The sequence below is a fragment of the Ailuropoda melanoleuca genome, chromosome 8, assembly GCF_002007445.2.
Source record: "Ailuropoda melanoleuca isolate Jingjing chromosome 8, ASM200744v2, whole genome shotgun sequence".
Lineage (NCBI taxonomy): Eukaryota > Metazoa > Chordata > Mammalia > Carnivora > Ursidae > Ailuropoda > Ailuropoda melanoleuca.
In genome coordinates this window covers 120,338,800-120,360,146 of record NC_048225.1, presented here as the reverse complement: position 1 = coordinate 120,360,146, position 21,347 = coordinate 120,338,800, and the positions used below count along the sequence as shown (strand labels likewise).

Sequence of the window (21,347 nt, the reverse complement as noted above, 5' to 3'; positions counted from 1 at the left end):
GGCTCCTGTGAATGGTGGGCCATGGTGAGTTCCCCTGGAAGCCACAAGTTACCTGTGAAGCAGTCGAATGTGTCCAGTGAGCTATACTGGCAGAAAGGGGAGGTCAGGGAGCCCACAATTAAGCCTTAGTCTCCCCCGACTCCAGTCATTTTCATCATGGTTCACGGTAAATGTAGATAAGAAGAAAAGGGGAAAAAAACACAACATAATTAAGATTGTAATTCCATTGCTTAATGTCCAAGGCTAAGGGATCCCTAAACTTTCTGCAGGAATAAAACAACTTTTATTTCTCCAAAATCGTATGACCACGGATGGATTTATTTGGACTGAAAAGTTAGCCCTAAGGTCTTGTGAAAGGGCAAGTTATCGATGGGGAATGAGGTAACTGCCATCCACAGTGCCCTTTAAGAAATTAATTCCAGTTACATGGACCCCAATTCAACAACACACGTTTACTATGCATCTGCTTTGTGCTAGGTCCTAGATCAGGTTCTGGTGGTACAGAAAAGGTAAACAGGACTGCCGTGGGCAGTCGTTCATGTTGTACACAACCCTAGGGGGCGTCATGTAAATCATAGTATAGATTTGTGGATCCATGAAGTCCTATTCCTGCAGATGGCAGGATGGTGACTCAAAGAAGATGGGCTCTATATTTAGTCTAACTGTGGTATCAGACATAGTCTCTGCCCTCAAGGGGCTCACTGTCCAGTAGAAAGTAGGGGTCTAGGACCACCAGGAAATCATAGGCTAGAAGCTGGGAGAGGTTTTCTCTTTCTGTTTTAAGAACAGACTATGTAGGGTCAGATAATGATGGAAAACAAATTAGGGGCACTCTGGTCTTTTTGCTAATGTTGCTGGTTAATATCAGAAAATTCCTTTCTTTTCTTACTACCTCCTATCAACTCCCAGGATCCAAGAATCTTCTTCCATTAAGAGAGCATCTTCCCTGGGCCTTAGGCTCAATGGCTCCCCATCAGGACAAGGCTGTTTGTACTCATTATTCTTAGGAGGAAGAAAACAAAAACAAAAAACCAAGCAGACTCTGAAAGACAATGTTTCTTCCCAATCTCAGGGTGGGGGTGGGGGGGTGCCCTGAGGCAAAGCAGGCTGTGCCCAGTAGACACAGGGTGCCTGACCCTGGGCTTTACTATTTCAGGAACCCAGCCCCATTCCCCACCCAACAGCTTTCCTCGCCCAGCTGAGAACACTTCCCCACAGCACAATAACACACCCCATGCTCCAAGCAGTGCCAACATCATATATATTATTTTATTATTCGCTCATTTGCGTTCCATGGCAAGTGAAAAAATAATTTAAACCAATTATATGTACAGAGGCTTGGTTCGTTTTTCCAAGAACTTCCAGAAAGATCCCCAGCCCCTCAGATGGCAAAGAAGGGCTTCCTTTAACATCTGCACAAAACTCCACCTATAAAAGTCGCACATGTAGAAAGGTTTCTTTATTGTAAGCATCACATTTTTGGAACAGGAAGGGGTCAGGGTAGGAGGCGGAGGGACGTGTGCAGGGTGGGGATCCACACACACCTGCCCAGGGGCGGTCCTGGGGGGGGGCGGCTGCGGCTGGGGGCGTTCAGGTGATCTGCAGCGGGGTCTCCAGCATCTCCATGAGGAAGGTGTCGATGGGCGTGTCCCCAATGAGCTTGAAGAAGAACAGGTGCTCCAGGCACTTCAAGCCGATGGAGCGCAGGGCTGGGAGGCGCAGCAGCAGCTTGGCGAACCTGCGGGGAGGCGAGCGGGCGTCAGGGGCCGGACCGGCGGCTCCCGGGCAGCTGTCCCCCCTCCGCCACCCCCGGCAGCTCGTCCGCTCTCCAACCTGGGGTAGGACAGGGGGCCTGGAAGCGCACGGAGGCCGCGGGACGAGCTCCAATCCTAGGAAGCTTCAGCTCTCCCCTCCCCGGCGGACTGTGCGGGCCTCACGCCACACCTCCCGCCCCGGCCCACGGGCGCCTCAGTCACCAGTGCCGTGACCCACTGCACCAGCTGTTACCGCCACGCCGGCTCGGCTTCTCGGGCTTTCCGTCGGAGGAGGGGGCGATCCGATATGGGCGTCTCTGCCCCCGAGGGGCCTGGTCTGGGTGGGGACAATACACACACACACGTGTGCACGCACACTCACATATTCTCACACGTGTGTGCATGCAACAGAACCCACCACTGTCTCTCATACACATGCCCACATGCACACGTCACACGTACACACACGTGTACACAGTCACACGTACACATCCACACACATTCTCACACGGGTGTGTGTACACGCGCACACGCAGCCCCACCACTGTCACACATGCATACACACACGCACAGCTGCCTCACACGTCACACATACACACCGAGGCCCACCACTGTCACACATACACACCCACAGACTCACAGAAACACACATGTGCACTCACAGTCTCACATGCACACCCTTATACACACCCATACACACCTGCCTCATGCGTGTCACACATACACATGGGCACAGTCACACATACACACTCTCACATTCTCATACATGCACACACGTGCTCTCACCACTGCCGCACATGGGTGCACACACACTCTTACACACCCTCACATACATAGCTTGTGCACACACGTACACACCTATATACACTCACACATTCTCCTGCGCTCTCAACACCCTTATGCGTGTGCACACTCTCACACATGCATGTGTGCACACTCACACATGGCTCACCCGCACCCTTCCACACTCCTGCGTAGTTAAGGACCTTGGCTGTGAGGTTCACCACGGGGAGGGAGGCCAGCGTGTGAAGAATTCATCTCACATCTGCTCAGGAGACCCCTCCATCGGCCATGTTTTCCATCCTGCTTCAGGGGTCCTTCGTCTCTCAAAATCCTTTTTGCCAACGAAGCTTATTTTTTAATGTTATTAACAACAACTGGAAGTCAGTAAGTCATAACTTCCAATCAAAGGACAAGGACCAAAAACAACGTTCACCACTCTGGCCTTAAATCAGAGACTCTGGTCAGGATGGCTCTTCGCTGGGCGCATCACAACATTATTCCATGAGTGCGTTTCAAGTTGGAATTTTAAGACTCCTTGAAAATATGTATATTTCTATATTCGCACCCCATGAAGGCTTAAGGGACCGGGACAATATAAGATAAAATGGCACCATCTAAAAAGGGAGGCATTACTTCTTCACATGGAAAAATGAACGGTCTACACCAAGGCCCGCACAACCCTTCAGAGAGTGTCCATGATAAGCCTCTGAGTGCATTTGCAGGACATCACGGAGCAGGAAGAGGCAGGCAGATAGAAAGGCTGAGCTCCTGGTCCTGCCTCGGCCACGAAAGAGTTTCATGGGATTAGGGGAAGGAAATGGCTTCTCTGCAAAGTCCAAAGTTAGGCTGAGCTGTAACTCTGAAAATGTATTTTATTTCCTCTAAAAATGCCAAAGTTTTAGAATACGTAAGATGCTAAATACATGAGGATACTGGGGTCTTTGCTTACAGCCCTTGATTTAGGAATCGAGACCAGGACTGTGGAAATAAGGACGCCCATGAAGATCCAAGGCCCAGGGAGGGCACCGTGCTCCTCGCGCACGCTGGCGGCCAGAGCTCCCCCTGCCCCAGTGCGAGACAATGTGCGCCCAGGCTCCGCGTCCTCCTCCTCTCCTCCTCCAGTTTGATCTCTGCTTTCAGGCTACAGAAAGTGTAACCCTGCAAAGTGTACTTCGGAAGAGTCTCCATGGAGTGGCAGCACTCCACCACTGAGAACTCTCCAGGACCCGGTGCCAGGCTCCCCTTCCACCGTGTTCTGCAAAGTGGAGGTGACCAGCTGTCTGCACACTCACCTACCTGGTTGAGCACATGACACCCCTGATCCATCTGCTCAGCCTCGGGGTGAGCACCGTCTGTCCAGCTTGCGCTGGGTGCGCCCAAGGGACATGCAGCGGGCCCAGCCTCTCCACCCCCTCCCCGCACCCCCAGGTTCTGCCATCGTCCAGCCAACCAGCAGGTAGGCCAGGCCCCTGGCTGGCCCGTTCCTAGGAGAACGGGCAAGTTCCAAAGTTTTGACAGTAATATTTGGTAGAAACAACCTTAATGTTCCACGGGACAACAGCCAAATACACGAGGATACATCCACTCAGTGAAATACTGACAAAATCACAGAAAAGGATAATTTTCAGTATCTGATAAAGTGCCTAAAACAGCTAAGAGAGGAAAACAATACACCAAGCTGTATGATTTCCTCTCTGTAAATACACACTTCTAGGTACACATGCATTGATATACAAGGATACTGGAAAAAATATACCCCCCAAAATTTATGATTCATTTTATTACCTACTTTATTTCTTAAACACTTCCCTTATTCCCTACAAAAGAATGCTCTGTTTTTATAATAGGAAAAAGATTGGTTTAGGTTTTTTGGGGTTTTTTAAAAGATTTTATTTATTTGTCAGAGAGAGAGTGTGCACAAGTAGGGGGAGCAGCAGGCAGAGGGAGGAGGAGACTCCCCACTGAGCAAGGAGACTGATGCGGGGCTCGATCCCAGGACTCTGAGATCATGACCTGAGCCGAAGGCAGACGCTTTACCGACTGAGCCACCCAGGTGTCCCTAGGTTTTTTTTTTTTTAAGAGATAAATAATAGGACCTAGAGCCAATTTGAAGAAAGGATGAGTATGAGCCTTCTTATTCCTAATGCCCTGCACGCAATATGTGCTCAAAAAAACATGCTTAGTGCTACCTTCAAGCCAGGAGATTCAGTAGAAATCATCCAATACCGGGCTTTCAGGTCGCTCCCACCGGCCAGGGCTGGGCTACGGCTGGCAGCCAGCCCTGTCTGTTGGGTAGAGCTCTGTAACCTCACCTCTTGCAAGTATAGGGGAGATGGCCAGGTGTCCACCCAAATCCACTCTCCCCTTCTTCCCTGGCATACAGCTGCATCCGTTCTCCAGACCCCTTTGTGACTCACTGGGCCATGCGACTGAGTTTCAGCCAATGGCAGAGAGTGAAGAGATGGGGCCTTTCCAAGGCCAGGTCTGCCCAGATAGCCTCACCTCTGTGTTTCTCCCCCTCTTTCCCCTTCCATCATCTGGCTGTAGAACGGGATGTGGCTCGGGGACACGGTGGAGCCCCAAGAAGGAAAGAGGAGATCCCTGAGTCGTGATGCAGACGAGAGCCAGCTCTCCGAACGGACTGCCCCCCCAGGACTGACATGGGAGCAAAACATACATTTCTATCGTGTTCAACTACTGACATTTGGGAGGTCTGTTACCCCAGCTTCGGCTCCCAACCCCTCAAGGTCTGCCTATATATTGTACAAAGGCCTCAAACCCAACCACTCGGAGTTAAATAAAAAAACTCCAATAAGAACTGGAGCTCGACTTCTTCTGGACAATTGATACATACTGGCTTAGGATCCAGAAAAAACAGCTTAAACGGAAATTAGACTTCACAGAGGAAAGAAAATGATGAGTGAGAATTCAGAGCATGTAATATTAATCCTAAAAACAAAACTAATGTCTTTAAGGCAGCTTCAGGTTTCTGTGAGACTTGAGGATTGCATTCTCTCTATTTACCTAGAGTTAGCAGAGGAGGAAACCTTTGTTCAGCTGTGCTTTGGGGGAAACATTTGAGAAAAGCTTTTTTTTTTTTTTTTTTTTTAACGACTCAGCAACATCTAAATGGGGAGATGACCTCGGAGACCCTCTGACCAATGCTTTTTAGACAAGGAGCCCAGAGCCAGAGCAGCACCTTGCCAGATGCCACACAGATGGCCCTGGGGGACAGTGGTCCTGTGTCCTGGCTGCCATGGTCTCTCTGGACCTTCTCACACAGGGGCTTCCAGAGGGCAGAGCAGAAAGCAAGGCAGTCAACCTGGAAAGCCCAGGCTCTTTGAAATTGGACAGACGTGAGTTCACATCCCAGCCCCACTGCCCACCAGCTCCGTGATCTCGGCAAAGGCTTTACCCTTTCTGAGCCTCGGTGCCTCGTTAGAGACTAGAGATAATGACACCCACATTCATTTGTTCATTTGCTAGTTCATTCAGCCTTTAAAGCCGTATACTGGGGCGCCTGGGTGGCTCAGTCGGTTGGGCTTCAGCTCAGGTCATGGTCTCAGAGTCCTGGGATCAAGCCCCGCGTCTGGCTCCCTGCTCACCAGGAGCCTACTTCTCCCTCTCCTCCCTGCTTGTGCTCTCTGTCACTATCACTCTCTCTCAAATAAACAGATAAAATCTTTAAAACAAACAAACAAATAAATAAAGCTGTCTACTATGGACCAGGGACGGCTTTAGGCTCTGATCCCGGAGTGGGGAACGGCGAACAAGATAAGACCTCTGGTTCCATGGAGCCAATGTTTTAGCAGCTTTCAGCTTGTCATAAAGATTAAATAACACGTGAAAAGTCTAGACAGTGCCCGCTGCACGTCTCCATGTAGTCAGGGCAAGAAAGAAACATCACTGCTGCCATAAGAGTGTTGCAGCACTGCCTCACCTGCCAGGTTGTTCCGGATACTTCTGCTTTGTGTAGGCCTCAAGGGTAGCATAAACCTTCTCTCGCAGAGTCTCTACCTCCGAGGGGTTGGACAGCCCCTTGGCATCTGGAAAAGATGACTGATTTAGCCTCAGGTGACACAGGTCAGGTGGACCCCCATCCACTCAGGCCTCTGCCCGCACTGGACGAAGCTGACCACTTCCACCTTCTCGGAACACATCTCTTCCCTGGGCCTCCAGGACACCCTCTTCTGCTTCTCTCCCTGCCTCTCCCTGCCCTGTCTCAGGCTCCCCTGATGGCTCTTCCTTTGCTCCCCAACCCCTACGTGAGGGCACGCCCCAGTGCCCAGCCCCCAGCCCCCTTCTCTGCCCAACCTGTACTGACCCCCACGTGAGCTCACACCTGCTCAGAGCCCCCGAGTGCCAGGTAGAGGCTGACAGCTCTCAAACGCATGTCTCCGGTCCTGACTTCTCCTCGGAACCCCAGACTCATAAACAAGGCCTTCCTGGCCAGCTACTCTCGGATGTCTACTATCCACCTGAGATGGGAATGCACAAGACAAAGGCCTAAGTCTTAGGACCCCCATCTCAACAAATAAAACTCCATCTTTCCAATTACTCAGGAAAACGGAACAAAACACCCTGCGAATTACATTTAATACTTCTCTTTCACACACTATCTCTAGTCCATCAGCAAATCCCACTGCCTTTGCCTCAACCTATATGCAGAATCTGACCGCTTTTTACCGTCTCCTTCCCCATGACCGTGGGTGCTTCTCTCCTCTCTCGTCTCCCCCACCCGCCCCCAAACATGCACATTCCACGCCCATTCGAGACGCTTTCAAGATGGCACTAGGAGTAGAAACCACAAAGAATCGGCTCCCCGCCCTCTCCAAGGACAGGTTCCTCGGCCCTGGCTTGTCTGTCTCAGCTGAGCCAGAGGACCGGGGAACGTGAGAGCCTGGAGGCCGAGCACAGAGGAGAGGGAAGCACTGCACAGTCACCTGGGTTAAACAGCACGATGGCTCGCAGGCACCCCAGCTCCGACTTGTCCATCTGCATGTCTTTCATTTTGGAGACCAGCTCAGTCAGGACCCTGTTCACAGGAAACAAGAGGTGATGAGAAAACCATGAGTCCCAGGCCAAGGGCTGAAACAATGAATGCAACCAAGACTTCTTACTTACCCACCCCACTTTTCAGATGCCTCAGGTACTAGGGGCACAGAGATCAAAAGGATGCAGTCCCTGATCTCCAGGAGCTCACAGTTTCAGTGAGGAAACAGACATGGAAACAATAGGTAGCAACATAAAGCCAACAACTGCCAGGAGCCAAGACCAAGGGAACACCGGGGGGGCGGGGGGGAAGCAGGGGCAGGGCCAGACACTCTGCCGGGGAGGGCTGGGAAGGCAGCCTAGAGGATTTAGAAATGCAATAGGCAAAGCAGGGCAAGCGTGCGGCATGTCTGGAGGAAGACGGCAGAGGGCCGACTCCAGAGACAGGGCAGAAATCTCCAGGGACCAGGAAGAGGGCTGAGTCAGCCAAAACCACATTGGTCTCTGTGTGGAATGTGCAGCGGGAAAGGGCAGAGAGGGAGTAGAGACATCTTGCGTGGACATGCACGTGGCCTGGAAGATCATTTTTCATGGAAGTGGAAAGGGGCCATGGGGCCCTGGCACTAGACAGAGAGGCTATTTTCAGCCCTAGCCTCCTCTTTACCAGCTCTCCATCCCTTCGTCCCAAGTCATTCACCCCTACTCTTTTCATTCATCTCTTTTAATCACATGCCTTCATTTTCCCTTCACACCACTTAAGGCAGAGAATGACAGACAGAGGCTGCTGTTGTCTGACCGAGGTGGGTCTGCTGCTGCTACAGACCTTCCCCAGAGCTCCTGCTACATAGTCCAGCAAAAACCTCAGCTCATCTCTCCTGCCTGCTGAAGTCAGATCCCGGCTGCTTGCCTCCATCAAGGCCCCCAGGATAAGCAGTTCAACCTCCCCACCCCGAACCTCCTAGGTAATGTCCATGATCCAGTGTCTCCTTTGGAGACCTTGCGAGACAACAGGTTCTCCCTTCTGCCCAGCAGCTCTGCTGGTCCCTGACGGGCTCCATCGTGTCGTTTCAAACGTTCTTGTAATCCACCTGTCATTCCCCAGGGATCTGTTCTTGTGTGTGTCATGGTCTCTGCTTCTTGCCCTGTGCAGCTGTTTGGGTGGTCCATCTTGCATCCCAGCACTACCCCCAGGCCCCACACTCACATGCACATGCGCGCGCACACACACACACACACACACACACACACACGAGCACCGGAAGCAGAAGAGAGCCACCTGTCGAAGATGGAGCCGACCCCGGCGCTGTGGGCGCTGCTCCGGTGGACGTGTAAGCCCGTGGCCAGGAGAATGCCATCCTGCACGGAGACGGAGCGGTGGGAGAAAGAGGCAATCAGCAGCTCATTCCACCCTGCAGGGAGAAGGAGGAGGCCATGAGGGAAAACTGACCGCATTCTTGCTTCACTGATGGTCATCCAAGGCATGTATTGTGACCCACAAGGAACAAAAGCAGAATCAGAAATGCAGAGAGGTTAAAAACCAACTCCCGACAACACAGCTAATTAGTGAAGAAACAGGGTAAGACAGGGGTCCCCTGACTCATGGCCCTGCACATCCCCCACCGTCTCCCTAGTACAGCTCAGAATGGCAGCTTGAGGATAAGGACTCTTTCCCACCAGTCGACACCTATGGACTGAACATGTAACAGGTCATAGTCAACATGTTAGCTGCCATGGTGGATAAAGGGAGGGAGCATACCTTGCAGCCTCTGCCCCCAGGACCTGACAACCCAGCTTTATCTCTTTGGTGTTGTCTGGCAGCCCCCAGCGCAGCACAGGGCTTTCAGTCAACACTCAGGGACTGCTCATTATCGAGCGGGGAAGAAATGAGGGTCTGGCTCCCAACGCTTAGCCAGTCTTCATGAAATCTCCCTGCTGGCCTGGTGACCAAGAGGAGCTGTGGCACATGTCACCTGCACAATGTCCCAGAAATGGAAGCCAAGAAAGAATACAGCACACAGAACCCTAGCGTAGGAAGGGACCCTGAAATGAACTTGAGCAAACAATCTTTGGCTTCTATCATCTCATCTGTGAAATGGGAATCCCCCTATTTCCCAATAGCCTAATAATAAGGAGCCATTGCTTTAGACTGTCCTCCATCAAATTGACCTGTCTTTGAAAATTAAACACAAATTATAAAACCATGGTAAAATTTGCATGGAAAAAGAGTCTCACCCTCCAATAACAATGTTTCATTTGGGAATAAAAGTTGTGGGAGAGGACCACCCAAATGAAAGAGCCTGTAATTAACGTTAAAAGAATAACCCTGAATAGGGTTATCCTGTCATCACCATGGCACACAGCTTAGATGGGTCACACTTGGCTGACTTGACTTAGGCTCCCAAGGGTAATTTCAAAATGGCAGCCCAAGTGATTGCCCCAAGAAAAAACAAACCCCGATGTCCTTTACCTGCCCGGAGCAGAATGACCTGGTCCTCCAAGGTGAGGTCAGAGAAGTGGGGGATGCGCTTGGCCCATTCAACAAGAGTGAAAAGCTGCTTGTCAGCAGCATGGCATATGTTGGTGACAGGGTCATTCGTCTAAAAAAAGGAACCAAAACACTGTGAGCGGCAGATTCCAGGACTGTAGTATGCCCCTTTCCCATCTTCAGCCCTGCCAAGAAGTGGGAGGTGGATGGAGGTCTAAGACCACATACCGAGTTCTCCATGTTCATATCACCATAGGATTCTGTCTTTGGTTCAACAGCAAGTTCAGCTTCTAGAATCCGCTCCACAGGCATATCTTCATGGCCGCTACTGGCGCATTCTGCCTCGCTCTCGGCCCGCTCCCGGCTCCTCTGCCTTTCTTCCTGCACAGCTGGTACACAGGAAGACGAGCAGATGTCACCGCATGCCCAGGACAACTGTGGGAGAGCGAGTTACCTACCGGAGCTTGTAACACTTCATCTGTAAAATGGGCATCCTCACGGTCCTGGATCAGAGACGTCGTAATGTTGACCGACGAAACAAAGCAAGCAAAGTGATTTGGGTATGCACGCATACAACTGTGGGTTCTTCAGTCCGCATCCTTCCCCGTTCATTGTGGTGACCAGTCTAAGAGGTTTCACTTCAAATTTTGATAACCTCCGATCCTGCCCTCTCTTTTAATGAGCACTTTCTCCTTGGTCTCTCCAGGAGGCTGTCCTGCGTTTTACCTCTAGCTTCTCCCTCTAATGAACTGTGGGCACGCGATGGTTAATAGCAAGCGCTTTACTTCGAGAACTCCCTCTGTCAGATCCTATGCATCACGCTTGGCATTCACGTCCCATTAGGTCTGCCCCAAATGCACCAGCCTGAACACAACATCACCTGATCCGACTTGTGAGGGAAGATCTTCAGGGACCCATGAGGGTATTTAGTAAGTGAAGAGGTGGAGGAATGTCACCTAGATGACATTTCAGAGTCAGCGGCTGATTTTGGGGGTGGGGAAGGGTACACAGGCAGAGGTGTGGGCTGGGATGATCGTTGCCTCCCCACACGTACGGTTTTCACCAAAGTTCATTCTAACCCTCAGAACCCTAAGGGTCTGTGCACGAGGATGTCAGGCAGACCCCCTTCCCAATTCTGTCCTCTCTGTTGACAAACATTCTCTGTTGGGTTAGTTTCCATCATCTAGAAAGCTGTGGTTTCCATCTTCCCATTCCCAGCATTGAGGAGCAAAATTCAATATTGGTATATATATATAATATTTTTATATATTTATATATATAATATATATGCCTCCTTTATATATAATATATAATATTATATATATATATATAAATCCCAAGAATCAAGAAAATGATCCTCTAAGCAGGTGACAAATCTGGAACTTGAGGGGATAATGAGGCACAAAGGCTGCTGAATGAACTGGAACCAGAGGCTGGGCATCCAGTTTGTCACACAAGTGATGTCAGTGACCTGTCAAGGTAGGTCAGAGAAGGGTATGCCTGCAAAAACACGACTCACATGCCAAGGTCTCCAGTAGAGACATCCGAAGACACCTCAAGATGAGAATGATACTCAGTGGTTGGGACGGAGGGAGAGAGGGTAGGAAGGAAGGAGTAGCGGGAGACGGGGAATAAAGAGAATAAAGCAGGGCAGTGACAAAAAGAAGAAACAGAAGGGAGAGAGAATAAAGAGAAATTAGGGAAGAGGAGAGCAAAAGTCATGCACTTTGGAGTCCAAGAAGTCTTTCTCAAAATGGGCTCTACCACTCCTAGCTAAAGGACATTGGACATATGACTCAGCCCGCTCAGCCTCAGTTTCCCTAATGTAAAGTGGGGATTACCACACTCGAGTGAGGTTGTTTGGGGAGGAGTAAATGAAATAATTATAAAAAGTTCCCAAAAGGTAGTTTTCCCTTCCCTTTGTCTCTGGGCCCCTGGACTTCTGCCTGGTCTTCTCTCCATCTCCCCTTTGGACCTCTTCCTCCCTCTCCTTGTTTCTCTTCTTCCCTCATCCTTCCTTCCTGTCCACGCTGTTAGTCTTCAGCCCCTGACAGCATACAGACACTGCCATATGTATTTTTATTATCAGCTGGATTGACTGGTTAAAGTTGAGTGCTTCTTGTATCAATTGTTTTAACGTAGGTTAATAGGCTTCTATTTGTCTTGATTTTAAAGGATGGGAAAAAGCAAACTAAGTTAAGTTTCCTTTATGGTCCTCAGTCGATTTCTTCTACAGATTTGTAACATGGAGGGAGAATAACCTTCAAGCTTCAAAGAAAATAACCTTGGCTTCCGGGAGTTAGTTTCTAATTCCAATCTTGCCATAAGTGATCCTTTGCTATTCCCCTCTCCTTTTTGTGCCATAAATCTTATTGTCATAGAAGAGGTGTCATATATCTGTTGCTGGGAGAAATCTTCTTTGTGGCAGACATTATCCAGGGGACCCTGGCTGATCTAAATTAGTACCAAACTCGGGGCCCCTGGGTGGCTCAATCAGTTAAGTGTCTGCCTTCGGCTCGAGTCATGATCTCTGGGTCCTGGGTTTGGGTCATGATCTCTGGGTCCTGGGATCGAGCCCTGAGTCAGACTCCCTGCTCAGCGGGTAGTCTGCTTCTTCCTCTCCTGTGCTCTCTCTCAAATAAATAAATAAATAAATAAATAAAATCGTACCAAACTCCTGCCTTCTTTTTTTTTTTTAAGATTTTTTTTTTATTTTATTTATTCGACAGAGATAGAGACAGCCAGCGAGAGAGGGAACACAAGCAGGGGGAGTGGGAGAGGAAGAAGCAGGCTCCCAGTGGAGGAGCCTGATGTGGGGCTCGATCCCAGAACGCCAGGATCACGCCCTGAGCCGAAGGCAGACGCTTAACTGCTGTGCCACCCAGGCGCCCCCAAACTCCTGCCTTCTAACAGGATTTTATCCATTATCCCAACATACATTTATTGCACGTGCACTATAATAGCCAAAATTTATGGAGTGTTTTTTCTCTGTGTCAGGAATTATACTCAACACTCTACATAGATGATACTTCCTTGACTCCCCGCAATAGCCCTCTCAAGTACTATGAGCCACAGAGTAGTTCCTTAGCCTGCCAGAGGTCACAGAGCCAAGAAAAAATGGAGCCAACATGCAGACCCAGGCTGACAGCCTTCTAAACCCACCCCCCAGCCCTCTGGACCGCCTTCCAGGTTCTGGGCTGGTTGTGCTAATAAAGACCACACAGGGCTCAAGAGGGATGTCAAACACTGCCTGTGAATTACCTCAAAAATAGTCCATTATCTAAATACCCAAACTCTAGAAATCATGGAAATAGACTTCCCCAAGACCCCAGAGGGTTATTCGGTAGCCTGGAAGCCAGAGGGTCTCGGTCCTATATCAACTCTGCCCTTAGCTTGCTAGGTAAGCTTAGTCAAGTCCCTAGGCTCTCAGGACCTTTGTTTCTTCGTTCAGGAAATGAATGTGTCACATCAGAGAAAAGCAAACGTCCATTCCAGCTTCACCACTATGAAGAGTCCTGGCCCCTAGCTCCCGGCAGATACATTCTGAGCCCATCCCCACGTCCCTCCTTTTCTATCTGTTCAACTTTTCCAGAAATGTCAATTGAATAGTTTCTCTCAGTTAACTGTTTCCAAATTTTGTTATTCTTGTCCTCAAGGCAGTGTCCAACCTGAGCTCCCAATTCTGTAAATCGAGGTCAGAAATGAGAGCAGTGAAGGAAAGGCTGTGAGCAGCTTTCTGAAAGTGGCCCTTCCTATAGTGAGACCGGGGCCCTATTTGTTCCTTTGCCTTCTCTTCGTCAGGGTAGATAGTACCAATTCCTTTCAAAATTTCTCTAAGTGGCCCTTTCCCCTCTGAATTTTTACTACTCAAATTTTCATCACTCCCATTTCTCCACATTCTTTTCAAAAAGGCAGAAGCCAAAACTAGACATTTCTCCATCAAAGAATCAGAACAGGGGCGCCTGGGTGGCTCAGTTGGTTAAGCATCTATCTTCAGCTCAGGTTCTGACCCCGGGGTCCTGGGATCGAGCCCCGCATCGGGATCCCTGCTCAACGGGGAGTCTGCTTCTCTCTCTCCCTCTCCCCCTGCTCGTGCTCTCTCTCTCAAGCTCTCACTCTCTCTCAAATAAATACATAAAATCTTAAAAAAAAATAATAATCAGAACAATGCCAACTTTCAAGGAAGGACTGCCCAGGCCCTTAGAATTCACATGCCTCCGTCTTTTTCTTTCACGAAAGAGCCACGCTTCCCTCCCTTTGACGATACACCAACCACTTGGACTGTAACGGAGCTGCGGGCTGCTGGGCCTGAGTTTCGAGAGACGGACTGTGAACAGCAAACACGGCTGCTTCTCTGACGGAAGCCTTTCACCTGCCTTTAGTTCAATCTCACCTGCAGAAGGAAAATGATTATTTTTCCATGTCATCCTGAAACTTATCTCATCTCTCCTGAGACACAATGATGACCCCTACAGCCATCATGCTCTTGCTGATGGGAGACTTCTTTGGGGTCATTAATTTTACGTTTGACCATCATGGTGGCAGAAGCTCTACGGAGTACCAGCTCTATCTTGGAGAAGAGAAGACAGTCCCCACCAGCTGATTTTTCACATCACATGTTCTGATCGATAAGATCATTGATTCCTTGACAGCGAGAATGACATAAGCACGAAGCAGGCACTCCGTTACTACCTGCTGCATGAGGGAATGAGTCCTTCTAGGAGCTCCTGCCTGACTAAAACTTTTGATTTCAATATTCAGTCTAAACCACTCACCTATTCACTCAGCAATTATGTATTAAATGTCTACTCTGTGCTAGTCACTGGTGATATAAGGGGGAAAGCAGAAAAAATCCTTGCCTTGGTGGAGGCCAATAGTAAACAAAATCAGTAAGTATGTTAGCTATAGTGATACACCTTGTGGAAAAGAGACTAGGAAGTACCCGGGGTGGCTGATGCAAGTCTAAATGGTGTAGACAAGCAAGGCTTTACCTAGAAGTTGACAACTGAGTAAAGGTCCGAAGGAAGAGAAGAAAGGAGGCATGCAGGCACCTGGGAAGAGGGCACTCCGAGCAGAGAGACAGGAAGCGCAAAGCTCCTGGGGAAGGACCACCCCTGGTGGCCCAGCAGAGATAGGCAAGGCTGAACCAGACAGACATGGGACAGTCAGACCATGTGCAACACTGAAATCATAACCAGAGTTTTGCCTTTTCTCTGAGTAAGACGGGAAGGCGCTGGAGCATTCTGGTGCAGGAAGGGCTCGACCTGACCCACTTGTTCAAAGCCTCCCTGGTTGCTCTGGAGAGTGTAGGAAGACAAACATGGAAGCAGGGAGAGTTCTTGGGAGCCTGTGTGGACTATACAGAAGGTAGCAGTGGCTTATGCTGGTAGCATGAAAGTCATGAGACATGGAAAAATTCTGGACATACTCTGAGGGAGAGAGAGGATTTCCTCACCCATTGAATGGTGTATATGAAAGAAAGAGAAGCCCAGTGGTTTTTCATCTGAGCAACTGAAAAAAGTGGCTATTTCCTAAAATGGGGAAGATGGGAAGACCACGTGATGAACAGCTGGGAGGGCGTATCATCAGGAGCCCAGGTTTGGATCCGCCAACTTGAGATTCCTGTCAGATAACAGAGGGAGGGCCATCCTTGTTCCAGAGCGCCTCCACACCCTGGCAGGAGGGGAGGCTCCAGATGGGCTCTGATCTGGAAGGAAGAAGACCCACTCTCTTGGCTCATCACCTACCTGGGAAACTCACCTCACCAATCCACACAGGTTTCCTCCGCTGTAGAACAAGGAGTGCTATTAAATTATTCTGAAGGGCCACCTCCATCTATCTCAGACATGCTAAGAATGTCCATGTTTTCCTTCCTGGTAGCATTCCCTCCTAGGAGGGGCTCCAAGAACCTTTTTTTCATTGATCCTTTTAGTCAGCCTCCACTCTCCTCAGAGAAAAGGAATTCTTGAGAATGAGGAGTCCCCTGGGGCCGACTACACGCCTCGCTTGTATTTCCTGGAGAGGGGCCGGACTTCCTCACTGGGAGATCGAGTAAGACGCGCGATCTACGCTCTGTCCTTGCTTGAGTTCCCGAGTTAATTAACTGCCCGATTCGATTTCTTTGTGTTATTTAACAGAAAGACTTTTCGATTTTCTAAATGAACAGAAAGCACTTTCAGATTTTGTTTTCGCTCTACAACAAGCCTTCGAAGCCCCACAGTAAACTGAAAGACATAACGTTTTAAAAATGTCCAATGACGGTCTCTCTGAATGAGAAGGCCACGTCTGATGACTGGTAAAGCCAATAATCTTCCCGCCCCCCACCCCAAAGACCACAGGACACACCAATCTCAGAAGATGGGTAGCAGCCCAAGGTGATAGAAGTCCAGAGAGATGACTCAAACCAGCAGGCTCCCCAGTGTGGACTAGAGGCGAGGGGTCTGCTCCGCCCAGAGAGGCAGTCGAATGATCCGCATGATCCCTTTGTGCGGTGGGACCCCAGGGCCCCGCCACCAGCTCTGAGACTTGCTGCCTGGCTCTCAGAAGAGCCAGGGAGAGGGTCCACTGTGCGGACCATGACCCGAGCTCCAGGAGAGGATGGGGGAGCGGGGAGGAGGAAGGCGCTCCTGCTGACTTCGCTCTGGGGTACCCGCTGCCTGGGGCCGGGGCACTCAACTACAGTCCTCGAGAGATCGTGAGGATTTCTACCATGATTTCTAGCAGTCTCCCCCGAGGGGGCGGGGCCTCACCTTCCCTCTTCATGCCCATCACCAGGCACTTCTGGTAACGGCAGTACTGACAGCGGTTCCTCTGGCGCTTGTCAATGAGGCAGTCCTTATTATCGCGACACGTGTACATGAGGTCTTTCCTTATGGTTCTCTTGAAGAACCCTTTGCAGCCTTCACAACTGTATACACCGTAGTGCTTTCCTGCTCACAAGAAGAAAAGTTAACACTGCAGAGACCGTCCTCGGGTTTATTCGGATCTTTCATTCACAAGAGCCCCTTGGCTCTCCCCCAGGGACCCCGGCACAACACCTGGGCACCGGGATGGGCAGCAAAGAGCAAGCAGCAGAGAAGGCAGGCTTGATCACAGGAACCAAACGAAGGCAGAGTAAATATGCCCTTCCTCGTGTCTCCCCTCTGGGATCACCAGTTCCAGAGAGCATTATTAGAAAGGTCCTGACCCAAGATTTTGTTTACATTTATTTTATTAAGGCAACTCTTGTGTTTAGTTAAGCAGAATGTTCTGTCTCCATTCAAGACATTAGTATACATAATAAATAAAAATATTTATGCTTGTTATGTAGTATCTAGCAGGGAAAAATAAACCCTCAGCTTCACTAATATTGCCCCATAATTGAGGCCCAAGGACATGGGAGCCCCATTGAAAAGTATTCTCTTTCACCACAGACTAGGAACAGGAACCTGAGTTATGGATTTTCTAGATGCTCTTGGCTGTTGGAGAAATAAGGTGGCATATGATCTTTAGAGCATAAAAGGACGTGCAGTCTTAGGACATAAAGATCTGATGGAAGGTGGTTTTGCTTGATCTAGAATATTCTGTTACATGTTTCATTGCCTTTATTATGTGTTCCACACGGTTTTCAATGATCCCAGCCAGGGATGGCTAATTTATGTCAGGAGAGCCACCACACTCACCCAACATGGGCACCAAGAATCAATCACAACCTCCTTCCGAGCAGCCCTTCTCAAATCTACACACCAGGCAGCTGTGCTCAACTGACTCGAATGTGGGACTTGGAAAACAGAAGGAAGCAGATCATTTAAAATATATCTACCTCTAACTCTGCAATGTAAGATGTGATATTGCTTAGCTGTCGACCTGACATTACTTTCTACTTCGGTTATACTTAGGCTGATATAAAAGTGAATGTGAAGAAGTCCTTGCAAACTAGTCAACACACCTATTTGCATCCCAGGAGCTGACATGTCAGAGGAAGCCGCCCCAACATAAAATGATGACTCGAGATAGCCTGCCTGACGAAGCCAGTCTGGGCTTAATCAGTTGACCACACCAATCCACTGAAGGCATAGCAATAATAAATACGGGATTTTATCTCGGGCCGAAAAATCCTAATGCTCTCAGCTCTGATGTATTTGTCTTTGAGAAACATGGTACCTCTGTGTCATTCCCATGACTCTCCCATATTTGAGTGAAACTCCCAGACTGTCAAACGAGTCATAGCAGAGGAAACTCTGCCGGGGTGTGGATGGCCTTCTGTTGCTATGGCAATGACCAAGTCCGCACGATTTGGCAACCACTTTGTGAGAGCAAGCAAACATTGGCCACATAGCAAAGCCAGTTCCAGGCACCGGCAACTTTCGATGGAGTGAATTTTGCAGTGGCTTTGGTGACAACAGGAAGATGAGGAATCCTCTGTCCACCACCATGGACAGCCACAGAAAAGAACCTTCCCCATGTCTTCTCATTCATCCAAACAGAGATTCTCATGCCCTCAAAACTGGTGGGATCAGGGGTGGGGGAGAGGAAGGACAAGTCAGAAAAGAAATCATCTGGGCAAAAATGGAAGAGGATCAGAGGAGATGAAATCTGGGAAAACACATTTATTTCTATCCATGAAAACATGTTAAAAACCTAGAATGCTGTAGAAAGAAATATACTAAACTAGTAAAGTCTTTACCTTTGTCGGGAACATTAAAGATAATGTTTTTAGTTTTCTTTTGTGCTTTTCTAGCTCTTCCTACAATGGGACATTTCCTACACTGGGATAGTATTTTTAGAATTGTAAAAAAATAATTAAAAAAAATTAAAGAGATCCTTGCTAATTACGACAGCTTCACTATCCCACATACACCTTGTGCAACACAGTAACTCCAAAAAGGTGTTTCTGAAATGCTTCCTATAAATCTAATTCTTAAAAATGAACTCGTACTTCAAATTCACCCAGATTTCTGTCCAGTGACAGAAATTTACAGCCTGGGCCCCATGCTGGACCATCCTGAAAGGCCCTTTTTCTTCCACTGGGTACAAGTGGCCAGGTGAGCGATGGAACAGGCACCATCTCCGGGACCCTCACTGGACGGGACCCCCAAGAGTAGCATCTGCTTCCACACGCACCTGAGGATCTGTCCCCACAGATGGCACAGATGTGTTTCACCAGCAAACCGGGGCTGGTTGATGGATAGTTCATGTTTCCAATCCCAGGAAGCCCTGGTAAGGGCTTGATGTCCTCTGAAATGCTGACACTGTTGACCACATTTAGCTGCAAGGGAAAAAAATACAATAAGACATGGACCCAGAGTGGACCCAACACCTGAGACGGAAAGCAATAAGGGTATCCTCGCAGAAAAAACCAAGTTCTATTTCAAGAAGTAGTTTCTAAGTACAGAGTACCCATAACTGCCTGTTGGGGGGATATGAATTTAAGGGAGGAAAAAAAAGTAGCACAGAGGAACGAAATCATTTCTAGACATCGAAGCCTAAACTGAGCCTCGCGACACATTATCAGAATTATTATTTACTCATGTGTTTCATTAGAGCTGGAAATCCACCCCGGACACGCTTAAGACCCACCTAGGACAAGTTAGCTGTGTGTTTTTAGATTTTGTAATAATGACTGATTGTTCAGCAGTGCTCCAAGAAGAGCTACGGCTCTTAGGCAAAAGACTTGGACTACAAGAGAACCAAGCAAAAGGATGCAAATCCATTCATTGAGTCAATCAACACTCACTGAGTGCTCACCCCGCAGGCACTGTACCAGGCTCTGGGGGACAAAGGTGAGGTCTAAAAATGCACATTCTTAAGGAGTTCACAGCAAAATGGAAGAGAAGGTATGTGTCATGGTTGTCTCAACGAGCCCCCAGAGGACACTAAACCAAATGCCCAAATCATTGCAGTAGCACCAAAGTGGGGTAGAAAGCCCCAGATCATGGTTTTGAACTTGACTGTAAGGAATAGGCCATCTTCCTGTGAAGCTGGAAAGTCTGTACAGCCAGGAACTGTCTGCTTTGTCTTCCCCGCGTCCGACGTGGTCCCAGCACGCTGTGGGGAGTTGGTGTGCCCGAATGGCTAAAGAAATCAACGCGTGCATTCCTGTCCTCAGCTCTGTCACAAGTTCACATTGGCTTCTCACCGCCACCACCTCCAGGTCTCCCAGTGCTTGGGGAGATTACCGAGAGCCACTGCTGAGTGCTCTGTATTCATCAAAGAAATCGTCGCTACATATGACTAAGTCGTCCAATTAGCAGAAATTGTGAGTGCCCAAGGGCACAGCTCAACCTTCTAGGCACTGTGAAGAGAGACAGGAAACCTAGATGATCTCTCCTTCCTCAAAAATGCACACTCTCATTGAAGAGTGGGGACGTGCACAAACATTAAGAACACTGACAAGGAAACTCACAGGTGGTACAGAGCACGCGCGAGTTTAAGTGTCCAGCAGAGGCACCTGGTAACTCTGGGGGCTTACGAGACGTTCCACTGACTTCTGTATGGTCTGTGCGAATTTTCAATCATACTGTCTCCCCAAGGTGACTGCAATTCTCAACCTAAACCAAAGGTAGGATTTGTTTCTCTATTCAAGCCCTTTGGGACAGAAGCAATGATCAATAAAACATAAAACACAACACAGCCTGAGTTAGGTTCCTTCTAAATTTACCAGCTTTTCCATTCACTAAGCAAATGTGTATTGAGCACAGGAGGTGGGCAGAGGCTCGGGTCAAGGGCAGTAAGGGATGCAGAAAAGACAAGACAGCCTGCAGCTCCTTGCTTTGAAGTCAAGGTCACCAGGAATTTTTAAAAATTAATTTGTATGAAGGATAAAAACGTACATGGGATGGGAGAACTCTCTCTCTCTCTCTTCTTCTCTCCCACTTTTTATACAAGGCTAAGACAAGACATCTAGAACTTGTACCCGGTATTTTGCTTTGTTTTGGGGTCACAGCGTGGTTCTCAGCCCTGGATGTACATCTGGGAACTTTGGAGAAAAAACAAACAAAAAACAGATGCCAGGGCTCCACACCCAGAAATTTTGAGTCAATGGGTCTGAGGGCCATTGGTCCTGCTATTTCTCTAGGTTTACCATGGAATGCTAACATGCAACCAGGGCTAAGATTCCCTAAGATTGGCAGGAAAAACATCGCTTTGGAGTTGGGACCGACTCCCCGTCTGCCCTCACCAGAGGCATGACTTCAAAGAAGTTACTTGTCTTCATCCACCCTCAGTTTCTTTATCTGTAAAATGAGCCCAGTAAGACCTAGTTTACAGAGTCACTGGGAGGATTAGATGACATCATGCTGGAAAATCCCCATCACAGTGCCCCGCACACAGGAGGGGTTCCGTAAATTCTGGCT

At 48.9% G+C, this 21,347-nt stretch overlaps 1 protein-coding gene across 2 annotated transcripts in view; it reads right to left on the bottom strand.

The window, feature by feature from the left end:
- Nucleotides 1-1,254: 1,254 nt before the first annotated feature.
- The window catches only part of RXRG (retinoid X receptor gamma), a 43,632-nt gene continuing 23,539 nt past the window's right edge, over nt 1,255-21,347 (bottom strand). For both annotated transcript variants that reach the window (XM_002914172.4, XM_011218008.3), the window contains 8 exons: nt 19,117-19,261; nt 16,764-16,943; nt 10,243-10,403; nt 9,997-10,126; nt 8,806-8,938; nt 7,481-7,572; nt 6,478-6,583; nt 1,255-1,738 (listed from right to left, as the gene is read on the bottom strand). In XM_002914172.4, coding sequence (XP_002914218.2) covers nt 1,591-1,738; nt 6,478-6,583; nt 7,481-7,572; nt 8,806-8,938; nt 9,997-10,126; nt 10,243-10,403; nt 16,764-16,943; nt 19,117-19,261 — 1,095 coding nt within the window. In that variant the 3' untranslated portion in view covers nt 1,255-1,590. The remainder of the gene's footprint in view (nt 1,739-6,477; nt 6,584-7,480; nt 7,573-8,805; nt 8,939-9,996; nt 10,127-10,242; nt 10,404-16,763; nt 16,944-19,116; nt 19,262-21,347) is intronic.